At 35.6% G+C, this 13,940-nt stretch overlaps 1 protein-coding gene across 19 annotated transcripts in view; it reads right to left on the reverse strand.

Annotated features, from left to right (window-relative positions):
- NRXN1 (neurexin 1) overlaps positions 1-13,940 on the reverse strand; it is a 1,119,427-nt gene that overhangs the window by 1,076,835 nt on the left and 28,652 nt on the right. Inside the window, exon 4 of one of the 19 annotated variants that reach the window (XM_042981355.1) lies at positions 11,558-11,572. The exons of the other annotated variants lie outside the window; for them this stretch is intronic. Within the exon in view, the coding sequence (XP_042837289.1) occupies positions 11,558-11,572 (15 nt within the window). The remainder of the gene's footprint in view (positions 1-11,557; positions 11,573-13,940) is intronic. 19 annotated transcript variants of the gene reach the window in all.

Raw genomic sequence — 13,940 nt, forward strand, 5'->3', positions numbered from 1 at the left:
TCAAACTTATAAAACTTGCTTTTTGACTAGAATGATGTCAAAACTAGAAAAATATAAACATAAATCTGTCAATGTTTTTAATATTAACTTCATTTTAATATGCACATATTATTGAACCACCTACCACTAAAATGATTCAAATCCAAAATTCTCTTCATACTTTCCCATTTTGCCTAACGAATTTACTCTTTCATGGTTTGTAAACACATAATTTCCTGAAGCTTTCTGAGAGTTATCAACTGTTTGTATTCTTCTGTAATTTATTCACTTATTTTTTTCACTCATTCTTTCTCCTTTAACAACAGAGATCTGTTGGTAGAGAGTTTTATATTAAGTTTTTATATTCACTAAATTAGGAAAGTCAGCTTTCCTAATCAAAATTCACTCCAAATTTGTTAGATTAGAAGTTCACACTCCCAAATCATGGAACATTTCCTGATTATTAGTCCAGAATTAGTATGATACCTCGGCTTCTGCCTTTGGCCACTTAATTAAGTCCAATTAAATGTTCATAAATTAATGTCTCTAAGATTTCCTCCCCAAAGAGAGAGGATGGAAGCTACTTTTTATATTGAGGGATGTGAGAAATACATATCACTTTCTCCCAGATAGAAACTTCTTTCTTTTTCCAGGGCCACTATGGGGTGCTTCTTGAACTCAGAGAGTTTCTTTCCTGTTCCAAGGAACATCTGAATCAGTATTTTCTGTGGGTGTTTGATAAAAAGTAACATCCCCGAGGACACTTGTGGCACCCAGTGGCTTGTCTTAGCCTGAGAAACTATTGGTATTTGTATTTCCTCATGTTCTGGGGACCTCCTGAGAGGACAATTAACAAATTATTAGTATCTGTAGATCCTCTTACAGAAAGGCTCTACATTTATTTACCTATATATAAAATTCAGGCACTCTCCCTTATCACAGATATAGCTATGAAAATTCCAAAACGTGGGAAATGTAAGTAAAATATATACAATAAGAATCTGTCCATTTTAATGGAATGCACTGTCTCCTTTAAATCTGCTAGAAAGGATCTTGTCCATGAAAACAAATTTTATGATGAGATACCTGGGTGGCTCAGTCTGTTTAGCATATGACTCTTGATTTCTGCTCCAGTCATGATCACACAGTTGTGAGATGAAGCCCTGTGTCAGGTTCTGTTCTGAGCATGGAACCTGCTTGGGATTCTCTTGCTCCCTCTCTCTTTGCCCCTCCCCCCACCCCTGTCAAAATGAACTTAAAAAAAAAAAAGAAAAGAAAACAAATTTTATGATGACTTCCATGCTCCCTTTTATTTAATATGCAAATATCTTAATGACAATGGATATATCTCTTCTACATAAAACTCCCTATATAGTTCAGTGGGCTGACATTATCTAGTTACTAACAAAGCTGGAGCAAAGACTGAAAATCTGTTTGTTTAAAGAACTATTTCCAAAATCCAACTCTGAAGATCAGGATGGAAACATAAAACCATAAAGAAATTCTGAATGTTCTTTTTAAAAACTATAGTTAGAAATAAATTATAAATTGGAAAAAGATAATCAGCATTTACAGACTGCTGATAGGTGAAACTATTCACCAGTTTTATAATGACAGTTCATCTTAATACATCTGAAAAACATAAAATGAGCTATATTCATTATGAAAAGGATTTTGATTCCAATGACAGATGTGCAGAAACATAGACATGGCTACCATTCAGGAATAAACAAAGTTTTATGGAACCACTGTCCTGACCTTCACCACATCCAAAGATTCTTCTTTTCCAACTGACCTGTTAACATATAGAGATTATTGAAAATCCCTAAGAAGGATTAATAGATTAATAGATCCCCAATAGGAAAAGGTCACTAGAAAAGTGCAAAAAGAACCTTAGTTGAGGGTCTTCTCTATTATCCTGTCTAGAACTGATTTTGTATGACATTACAGCTAAGAATGAGTCTTAAATGTTTAAAGACTAATAATAAAACAAAACAAAGAAGGATATGTAACACAGAATGTATATGCCAAAAATGTCTACAGTATTCATTATCTGACTCTTTATAGAAAAAAAAAGTGCCAATTCTTACTCTATAGTACATACACTTGCCTATTTGCTTACTATATAAAAAGTCTTAGATTCCTAGAAGAAACTCATATAGAGAAACAATCTTGATTTTTCCTGCTGAGTCATAGGCTGAAGGCTCTGAGAGAAGAAACAATGGCTATTTCTAAAATATATATTTTTTAAATTCCCACCAAATGTGAATGTATGTGTTAGAAGTTAAAAGTAAATTGGCCTGTATCTTTAATATTGATAAAGGCAACACACAGTGCTCTTATTTTAGCCAAAATGTACTTTGGCACAGGGATATTTCTTTAGTGAATATCAACAAATCAACTGAATAGCATTAAGAGGTTTAAAAAGATAGGGGCACCTGGGTGGCTTGGTTTGTTAAGCTTGTGACTCCTGATTTTGGCTCAGGTCATTATCTCATGATGGTTTGTGAGATCAAGACCCACATAGGGCTCTGCACTGTCAGATTCGCTTGGGATTCTCCCTCTCCCTCCTTCTCTTTCTCTACTCTCTGCTTCTCTAAAAATAAATAAACATTTTTTTAAAAAGAGTATTTAAAAAGATAAACAGCTTAAGGAATAATGAGCCTATATTGTATCCAAGATTTAATTTATCTCAATAAAATCCATCCCCTTTGTAAATACTTTATAGATTTAAGAATTTCTTAGTTATATAATACTGTTATATTATAATATTAATGTATTATAGATGTTATATATAATATGTGTATATTATATATATAGAGAGAGAATTATGTTAATTATCATATATAACTTGGTTGTATAAAGTTACCAGGAGATCGGACTGAGATTGCAGATTTAACAACTATTTTCTTTTCTGCTCCAGATTCATGAAATGACAGAAAATATGCTTTTAAAAGATCCAGAAGACTACCAGACAATAAAAGACAGTGGCAGTGACAGATGACAGATTTTGAGGGCTACCTTAAAAATAGAAAACAGAACAAAAATGAGTTAAGTAAACCCAGAGATTACCATAGACTAACATACGCATGGTACAAAACACTACAGAACTGGGAGTGAAGGAAGCTCCGACCAGGAAGTGCATTGCAGGCACCTCAGCCAGGAGCTCCTCTACTCTTCCTGACTTATGCTGTGGAAGAAAGAGCACTGCACAGCAATGAATTTTCTTCTGGGCAAAGCAGTAAATGTCTTCACTGAAGACGTGCATGTAGGGCTACTGGCTACTCGTCCTAAAGACAAGCTACTGCTACATCTGGTCCTGCAACAACAACAACAACAACAACAACAACAACAACAACAACAACAGCAACAACTCCTTTTCCTCCTCCTTCTCTTCCTCCTCCTCCTCCTCCTCCAAAACCACGGCTTTTACCGTCATCACTGTCATCAACATCATCATCAACGATATTTATTGAGCTTACCACATTTCAGGTACTGTACTAAGCAACTGTATGTGTATCCTCTTCTTAAATCCTTAACTCCATCAGGTAGATATGATGATTAGCTCTATATGATAAATGAAAAAAAACTGAAACAGGAAGGGGTTACATAACTTTCCCATGGATACAGGTATTAAGTTGTGAACCTGAGTTCAAACCCAGGTCTGTCTGGCTACAAGACCCAGTTACTTAACCAGTAGAGCTTACTGTTTTTCTAAATACTAAACACATAGACTATTAGTATCACCAACATCCACAACAGGCATTTTCAATCACAAGGTTAAGCAGAAAACTAAACATCACTAGACATTTGAAGAATATCAACATTATAAAAGGGAGGTACCAATCTCACTAAAAGAAGAATTCACACTGAGAAAGTAGAAGATATAAAAACAAATACAAGTAATAAATATAAGTATAAATTTGAAGAAACTAAAGAAATCTTTCTGAGAATTCAAGAAGTAGAAATCTTAGCAAATAAGTATAAGACTTTTGAAAAAAAAAACTCTATAGCAATAAACTGTATACAGCTACAACTGAAATTACTAAACTGGAAGACTGAGCTGAGGAGTACTTCCAGAAAACAATGCAAAATATCAAAGAGGTGGAATGAATAAGTGGAGAAAATTTTAACAGACATGGAGATTAGTTAAGCAAGTTCTCAAATCTAATTAAGTTTCCAGGTAGAATAGACAGAATAGATGTAGCAAAATAAAACTCCCAAACTGAGGACACACATTTGATTTAGAAGTTCACCAAATGATGGCAAACATAAAAAAAATGCTCATACTTAGATATGTTGATAAAATTTGAGAACATTTATGAAGAATAGAAGAATATGTTTTTATTTTGAAGCTTTCTGATAAAAATCCAAAAAGCTTCCAGGGGAAAGGAATAACAATTACCCGTGTCAGAAGGAAAAATAATACTGGTATCAGACTTCTCATTTTCAGCCCTGGCTACCAGAAAACTATGGAGAGATGGTCTGAAACATCTGATTTTGAATCTAGAATCTTGTACCCAGGAAATCCAACATTAAGGCAGAACTCAAAACATATATATATTTTACATCTGCAAGCATTTAGAAGTTTTAATATCAAACCCACTCTGAAAGAATTCATTGAGGTTGTGCTCCAGTAATAAAAAAAAATCCAAGGAAGAGGAAAACAGTGGGTACAAGGTAGCAGTGCAAGAAAAAAAAAGGACTTAAATGTAAAAAAGGCAAAAAGAAAATTTTAGTAGAAAATACTGAAGAATTGGAATATGGGAAGCTGTGCCAACCAAGAGATACAATTCAAATCCATAAAGACAAATATTGAAGTATTTCTCTATATCTGAATTCATATTTCTAAAGTAAGAAAAGACAACACAAAGCTTAAAAAGCCAGTGTGAACCCTGGGAAATATATATGGTCCCAATATAATGTTCAAATATCAGTATCCAAAATATATAAAATATGTTACAACTTCAAAAGAAAAATTAGCAAAGATATAAACAAAACTTACATGGGACAAAAGTAAGTAGAAATGGCCAATATAAATGTAAAAAGATGTCTACCTCACCAGTGAGCAGAGAAATAGGAATTAAAACAGCAGCACACTTTTCTCTTCATCAGATTGAGACAAGCAAAACATGACAATATTCTGTCTTGGTGAGGCGCTTTAAACAAAACCTTTTTTTTTTTTTTTTTCAACGTTTTTTTTATTTATTTTTGGGACAGAGAGAGAGACAGAGCATGAACGGGGGAGGGGCAGAGAGAGAGGGAGACACAGAATCGGAAACAGGCTCCAGGCTCCGAGCCATCAGCCCAGAGCCTGACGCGGGGCTCGAACTCACGGACCGCGAGATCGTGATCTGGCTGAAGTCGGACGCTCAACCGACTGCGCCACCCAGGCGCCCCTAAACAAAACCTTTGAATAGTGTTAATGCCATGATAAATTGGGAGAATCTCTCCCAGAGTAATCTGGTAGTTGTTAGCTCTTAGCAATTTCATTCTTTCAAATCTATCACAATTTTTATGCACATATGAAAAAATATGCATCCATATGTGAGTGAAATGTGGACAAATAGTTCTTCATATGATGACTACTATCATATAAACAATTTACTAGCAAATATTCAGAATTTCCTATTGAAGTTAACACATTCATCAGCATAAAAAGTATTAAAAAATTGCACCCCACAAATCTATGTGGCTTTTAAGGTCCTCATTTTCTCATTCCAAATATTATTTCCCCTATACATGGACTCAATTTCAGGTTAATATATTACTTGTGAAATGCATGTTCTTTTGCCCGCATTGTCAAGTAGAATTTGTGGTAACATTTTGAGCAATCAATGCTTTCAGAAGATCCTGTTAAAACTTAGAACAAAATAATGAACAAATGGATTATCCCATTTGAGCCTATCATATGTATATTTTACGAAACGAGCATCTTAACTAGGGAAAGACCCCAAAGTCCAGGCTTCGTGACCACTGAAGTATCTTTCTACTCTACATTCAATTTGTATGAATACACTTAAGGCAGCTTCTAAGAGAGGGTGCATATGTCCTGAGTTATTTTGGAACATCTGCTGTTGGTTTTGTTGGAAGAGCTTGTCAATGAATCAATAATAATTTAGAATCTGGGCATTTCTTTGGGGATTAATGGCTAGCTAAGTAGAGCTATTCAAGCTAAACACCATTAAACCCAACTGGTCCCTGTCCAGTTTGTGGTAGCTGCAGAAAAGGAGCACTACAAAACACAGACTTACTTTTTTAGACTTCACTCCAATGCTTCCTTAGCAAGTATCCTTTGTAAACAATCAAAAATGATTGATTTTAGAGGCCAAGATCTCAATATTCTATTCAATTCAGACAATCCATAAGTCTAAATCTGGATACCTACTACTGAAATCTTCATATGTTACTCAAGTCTATCCAGGGAATTGAGATATTCTGATGCAACAGTGAAGGATATGGATTCTTATAGGATATGGATTCTTCTGTAAGAGTCAGTCATATCTCCGATATTCAGCTGATAGATATAAGCTGCATGAGTGCCATCTATTTCATACATGTAACTTGCAACATTGATGGATATTCCAGCAGCATACCTAAATCAGCCTAATTCCTCATTCCTCTCTTTTCTATGGCATTCGTTCCCATTTAATAACTCATCTTGTAAAGCACCCAGATTGGAAGAATACAGATTTCTTTTGACAGAAACTATTTGTACGTACTTTTTCCTCAAAGAAACATTTTATGAAATGAACAATATGGTTTCATGGCTTTCATTACTGTGACAAAGTGGACCACCAAAAATGCCAAGTCAAAAAGTTCTCACCAAGAAGATTCTTTAGAAAATGAGTGTCCTGATAACACTAGCTTCAGACCAAACCGAGAGAGAAGTTGAACAGCAACTCCATATCCCCTCCCCTGTTTAATTCTGTATTACTCGTATGGTCTACAAACCAATACAGCCATGGAGTGTATTGAGATACAATTCACTGAGATAACTGATAATTCACTGAAGTAGCAGAGTATTTTTCCAAAAGCTCCATACAGGGAATCAGAGCTCAAGCTTTACTAGCAGCTATACCTGATTTGCAAATGCTTTTGCTCCCATTCATCAGCTGTGTGAGCTTGCCTAAATTATGTATCCTGCCCAAAACATAAGTTTTCCCTTCTGCAAAATGGTAACAACAAGAGTATCCACTCCACTAGGTTGTTGTGAGGATTAAATTAGACTATCCATACAAATTCTCACCACAGTGGCTGGTAAACAGTAAGCACTCGTCACACACAGATTATTTTCATTAATATTTCTGTTGCCCCAATTTCCTATCTTTCCCTCTTTATAATACCCTCCTTCCTTGTCTCTTAATTTCTTTATCTTATTTTTTCACCTTTTCTTCCCTTTCTATTCACTGATTTTTCTTTTTCTCAAAACTCAGGAACTCAGGTCCTGACAGAATTCTTTTTTTTTTAATTCAGTGTTTTTAAGATATTGTAAAATTATGTGAATTTTTCCTAATTGGAGGGATGGTCAGAAAGAATTAATCATCTTAGAAACAGAATATTTTGAAATATGTTAAGTTTTATTTGTAATGTCCTCAACTCTACTTACAAACACTTTTTAAATCTAGTTTCAAAAAATATGCATAGGGGCACCAGGATGGCTCACTTGGTTGAGTATCCAACTCTTACTTCCTTTCAGATCATGATCTCACGTATGTGGGATCAAGCCCCATGTCAGGCTTTGTGCTGGGCGTGGAGCCTGCTTAAGATTCTCTCTCTGCCTCTCTCCCTCTCTCTCTCCCTCTCTCTCTGGAGAGGAACATTTTATTTATTTATTTATTTATTTATTTATTTATTTATTTATTTATTTTTCAATATATGAAATTTATTGTCAAATTGGTTTCCATACAACACCCAGTGCTCATCCCAAAAGGTGCCCTCCTCAATACCCATCACCCACCCTCCCCTCCCTCCCACCCCCCATCAACCCTCAGTTTGTTCTCAGTTTTTAAGAGTCTCTCATGCTTTGGCTCTCTCCCACTCTAACCTCTTTTTTTTTTTTTTTTTTTTTTTCCTTCCCCTGCTCCATGGGTTTCTGTTAAGTTTCTCAGGATCCACATAAGAGTGAAAACATATGGTATCTGTCTTTCTCTGTATGGCTTATTTCACTTAGCATCACACTCTCCAGTTCCATCCACGTTGCTACAAAGGGCCATGTTTCGTTCTTTCTCATTGCCACGTAGTACTCCATTGTGTATATAAACCACAATTTCTTTATCCATTCATCAGTTGATGGACATTGAGGCTCTTTCCATAATTTGGCTATTGTTGAGAGTGCTGCTATAAACATTGGGGTACAAGTGCCCCTATGCATCAGTACTCCTGTATCCCTTGGGTAAATTCCTAGCAGTGCTATTGCTGGGTCATAGGGTAGGTCTATTTTTAATTTTCTGAGGAACCTCCACACTGTTTTCCAGAGTGGGTGCACCAATTTGCATTCCACCAACAGTGCAAGAGGGTTTGGAGAGGAACATTTTAAATGCTCTTTTGAATTATTTGGCCCTTGCCTTCTGAAGGAAGAATACTTAATGGAAACATTGTTCTGCCACGTACTGAGGGGAATCTGCAGGGCTTAAAGTTTTTTTTTTTTTTTTATTCTGTCATCAAGTAGAGACACAGACTTCGACTTCTCTTATTGCTCTCTCCATTCTTAATACTTTTCCAATTTACATTTGGACCCACATTCTTCTAGGATCCTATTTAAAAATGTGATTTCTGCTCTCCCAACTCAATAAGCCAACTTCCATTTTCTCTCACCAGCGCTTTCCCAGATCACATGCTCACATGCGGCCCAAGATGCTGAGAGTGTCATAAAGAACAAACTTTCCCAGGCTGACACCTCAGCATTTCTCAAACCCTCGACTTCTTCTCTGGGATATGTATAAATGGAGATAGCAGAGAATAGTAGTAGGGAAATATGCACTTTGGGGAATCCAAAAGAACTGGGTCTGTGTTCTGGATCTATCATTCATGTATTTATTTACTCTTTCTTTCATACATCCATTCAGCAAAATATTCTTGACCATCTGCTGTGTGTACCATATTAGAACCTGGAAATACATTAGTGAATGAGACAGACTTAGCTTTTTCTCTCAAAGAAAAAGCAGGTTGTTTGTTGTCCCCAGTAAGCTCGAAGCTTCTCTACTTCATTTTTCTACTCTGAAGTGGGGAAATAAATCCTTAGGTCACACACTTACTGAATATAAGAAGTAAGACATACGAAGACATACACAAATATCTGTAATTTTTAAACAGGGAGGGGAATGTGATACTCCTTTTGACCATCCCTCTTCCACTTTCTGCAAAAAGTACCTCATAAATAAGTTATGCCTAAGGGTGAAAAGAAAAATCCAGCTGTAGCATCTCACTGACATAGGCGCTTGTGAGAATGGAGAGCTGACTGTGTAATACGAAGCCAGGCAAACAGACTTTCTGCTGTGTGTTCTTGCTAATCCATTCAAAACTATGATATTATTAAAATAGCTTCTTAATAAACTGTCAGCAGAACATGTTGCCTTTCAAAATATCTTCACTCCTGTACTAATGCTTTGCCTTTTCTTTCTAGTTCTCATTCATTCTTGCATCTCCTCTCTACATGTCAATGAGAAAGGAGAAAGACTTGGAAAACAGGACTAAAAAATAGTCTGGCATTAACTATGCACTAAATTTCCAAAAAACAGATTCTCCAATGTCTTAGGAGTGGATTCAAGGGGATAAAAATAGCTTTGACAATACAAAGCATTAAAAGACACCAAAACAAGCTTTTTATTGTTAATTTCGTTCTTGTAACTTCAGTTTCAATAAAGGATTCTATTTGAAATGCTTCCCCATCTGGTGGCTGCTCTAGAATTTCTGCCACTACTTTCCAGACATTTTATCTACTTTTACTTATATCATAAATGGCTAAAAAGGAAAAGTCTGTATCAAGAGTGTGAATGTATGAATCTTTCAGCCTAAAAGCCTAAGACTTAGGCCAAAAGAAGGTGGGATAATACTTTAGAACCTAACCTGTTTTCTCTCAGTCTTCGTGAGGAACTGTCACCAAATCAACTGAGGGAGAGAGAGAGAGGGAAAGAGAAAGAGAAACTGAATAAACTTGACTGCTATTTCTATTGACAAAGTTCTCAACAAGATGTCAGCTTTTATTCTATATACTTATAACCAGAAACTGCTCAATATCTGAATCCAATACTTCAGCCAAATAATGACCATTGACTACCCAACGGCCCCCAATAAGAAGGCACCCAGGGTGGATGCAAAACATCAATACTACTGTTTTGTTTCATATTATACACACACACATTCTCCAAATACTAGCTAATGTAACTAGTGCTAATGAGTTTGAGAGCTAAAATCACATGTGATTTGTTTTATTCCCCGACCAACTAGTGAATTAGATATAAACACTATCTGCATTTTACAGAAAACTGAGGCTTATAGAACTCAAATAATCTTGTGCAAGGTCATACAGATAGCCAGCAATAGAAAGGATTTAAATGTAAACACTCAGTCCTCAAAGATTTCTTTAGCTATACACAATAGGACGTTAAACGGACAACTCCATCTTTCCCTAGCACACAGTAGGCATACAATAGAAACAACACCTAGCACATCAGTGAATCTGAGGGCCCCAAAATAGGCTTAGTGCTTATAAAAGGCACAGCTCACTGGAGCCAGAATGCTACCTACTATAAAAATAAGCTGTTGGCTAGACCTGAAAGAAATCAAGGAGGCCCCCAGAGGATTAAGGAGAAGATATAATGAAAATCACAAAGCTGGTTTAATGAGAAAGAAATTCAATATACTTCGCCTCTCCTTCAATCTCTTTGTGTTTGGTGTGCTCATCTAGGAACGACTCAGTCTCTTTCTTATTCTTTCTTACTATTGCTTTTCTTTTTCACGTAGCCTAGAAACTATTCATGTTTCTTTAGAAGCATGGGGCCAGAATAGTTTCTGGGGATGATTTTAAAATGGATGGACTATTAGAAAAGACAGATGGATCAACATCACATATGGGTTAATTGCAAATAAATATCTTTGGAAGTTTTTGCCAAGGGTATAGGTACAGCAGTACAAAACAGAATTTATGAAGTGCGTGATTTTACAGAATAACTGATTTTTTTTATGACCAAAAGCTACATAAATGAAGCCCTCTCTAATGACCTCTAAAATAACACATATAAGAAACTCCAAAACAGAGGACATAAAAGGAGCAGGGAGAAAAATAAAAGGCATTAATAGGAAAGTATTTGAAATATCCATATACTAGAAATTAGCACATTTAATAAGGAAAGGTAAATGACAGTTATGGGAGAAAATAGTTATATATTAATTGTTTAAAAGGAAAACTAATCTCAAGGTAATTAGATTGGAAGAACATAAAGAAAGATGCCCTAATTCTTTCATCTCACTAAATGACAATGGAAGCCCAAATAACATACACCATATGCACATTTAGATGATGAATCTAGGGCTCTTCCCACCACACTACACTACCTCCAAGATTTTTATCACATACGAAATGCAGTACTAACTTGCTTCCTTATCTTTTACTTTTGGCTCCCTCTGATCCTTAGATTTGTTCTTTTATATTTTCATTACCTCAGTCCTCAAACCTTCCCTTTATTAGTCGGTGGCTGAATCTTTGTTTCAATCTAACTTTATTAATCTAGGCTTAATTAGATTAATAGATTAATCTATTAATCAAGGCTTACTTCTCCAACTCATCACTACTCTTTTTATTTCTCAGACCATCATCCAAATTCTTTGCCATCTTCACCACAAAAGTTGCCTACACGCTTACAGTTCATGATAAAATGTGCTTCATTCCTGTAAAATGCTATCGAGGTGGAATGCTAGGACAATTTTAGATCCCACATTGCAAAGACTGTTCCAAAGTCCATCTTAGGATTCAAAGTAAGCTCCTCAATACACTATTTGCAAAGGATTCTTCACAATAATAATTTTATACAGAACATCCTTCTCTGGTCTATCCAAGCCATCCACTGGCATGAGGAAAGCCACCCACTATCAGGCTGAAAAGGGAAACCCCAAGCACCTCACACGTTTGTTATTTAACTGGTGCATATTTTAACCTTCAACACCTCTCTATATTCCTATACTCACTATTCTAACTCATCTTTCCAGAACACCCATTTTGATTCCCAGAATCAAACAAAACAAAATCTAACAAGCAAGTTTCAGGTTTTGTTTACCATGTTCTTTGTGCTAGACACAGTTAGAAGCATTCCACATTCATCATTTACTTGTTTCAAGATAGAACTGTGACTGTCTCCTTGCCCAGGTGAGAGGAGTGATAACCTGATTGCTGTCATAGAATTGGATCCTGGCATTTTGGATCTGTACTCTTACATACTAAGTTTCACTAATAAACATGTCCACAAACACACATGCATTTAATCAACTACACTGAAGCTAAATGTCAGCTGTATTTTACCTTCTGTTCTTTAAAGAATGCATTCATCATAAGAAAAAAATATACACTTAAATATAGAGAAAACATACACTCAGGTTCTCAACTGTACTTGATCTCTAGTCAAAAGCATTCAGGTTTGCACAGATCCCCACATTTTCAGAGTTTATCAAGATTTTCTTGTACAGGGAAAAGTAACAGCCAGAGAGGCAAAGCAGAAAGTGTAAGTCAAAGACTTAAGCTTGCATCTATTCTGTGACAAACCTCATCATATTCAGAGAACTAATTTTTAAATTGTCTCTTCCATAGCAATATTTCTAATTTAGATGCAGTTCACTGCTGGAAAATGCATTAGGTGAGTGTCATGCATCCAGAAAATGTTCAATAAATATCAACAGATAATTACCAACATTAGATAACATAAATTACACATGTAATATACACATCTGAGTTTTTAAAAAGCGTAAATTTAAAATAGGGTTTTAGATTACATACAAGAACACCAATTGCAAAATTAACTCTATGAAAGCTACAGCAAGCACAGGATGCAAAAAACCTGACCTTACTTGGTTACTAAATATGAACAGTGATGCAGTTATATTTGGGTTTTTTATTCAGGATGCAAAAAAACCTGCACTTTACTTGGTAACTAAATATGAACAGTAATGCAGTTATATTGGGTTTTTTATTCTTTTCTTCAAAATTCCTTCTCAATACAATTTTCAGTTTTAAATATTAAAGTCACTCAAGCTTGAAGAAAAGTATTTGCACTCAGTTCAAGATAACTATAGAGTAATAATCTCGAATACAGATAATCATGGGAAAAGATCGATGGGAGCATATACTGAGGCCTCATCTATCAATCAATTTGTCACTTATTATCAATTTGGGGGACAGCTACATTGCTTTAAGGGCTGATAAAAGGGTCTAAGTAGGGAAATAATGAATTGTCAAGGGGAAAAGGATCACAGAGATCATTTGGTCCCACCTTCTAGTTTTCCAGATGAGAACACTGAGACACAGAGAGGAATAATTACTACCCCAATGTCACAACATGAATTAGTGGCAGAGAAAAGTTAACAGTTCAGAGGGGTCTACATCTGAGAAGACTACATTTTAAAATGGGAGAATCTTGGAAGGGGTCACTAGATTTTAAATAAATTCTGCATCCCATCTAGTAGTTTATCTTTCAGTCCAGAATAAATGCATCTGCAGACATGTCCTGACTTTATATAGAGTAGGCCAGCTCAGAGATTCACAGCAATAATTCTTGTGTGACTAAGCAAAGGCCTCAGCTGCTATAAAGCCCTGCATGCTTTAATCTCCTTGCTGTCATCCTGGTCCAATCTCTCACTGTAGGAAGGGACCTTAGAGGTAATAACATTTAGTTTTCTAAAAAAAATTCAGATGATTTTAGTAGTTAAGTGTTTAAATAGGTTATGTTCTTCTAAGTCTATCCATTGCTAAA

Source organism: Panthera tigris, chromosome A3 (assembly GCF_018350195.1).
Source record: "Panthera tigris isolate Pti1 chromosome A3, P.tigris_Pti1_mat1.1, whole genome shotgun sequence".
Lineage (NCBI taxonomy): Eukaryota > Metazoa > Chordata > Mammalia > Carnivora > Felidae > Panthera > Panthera tigris.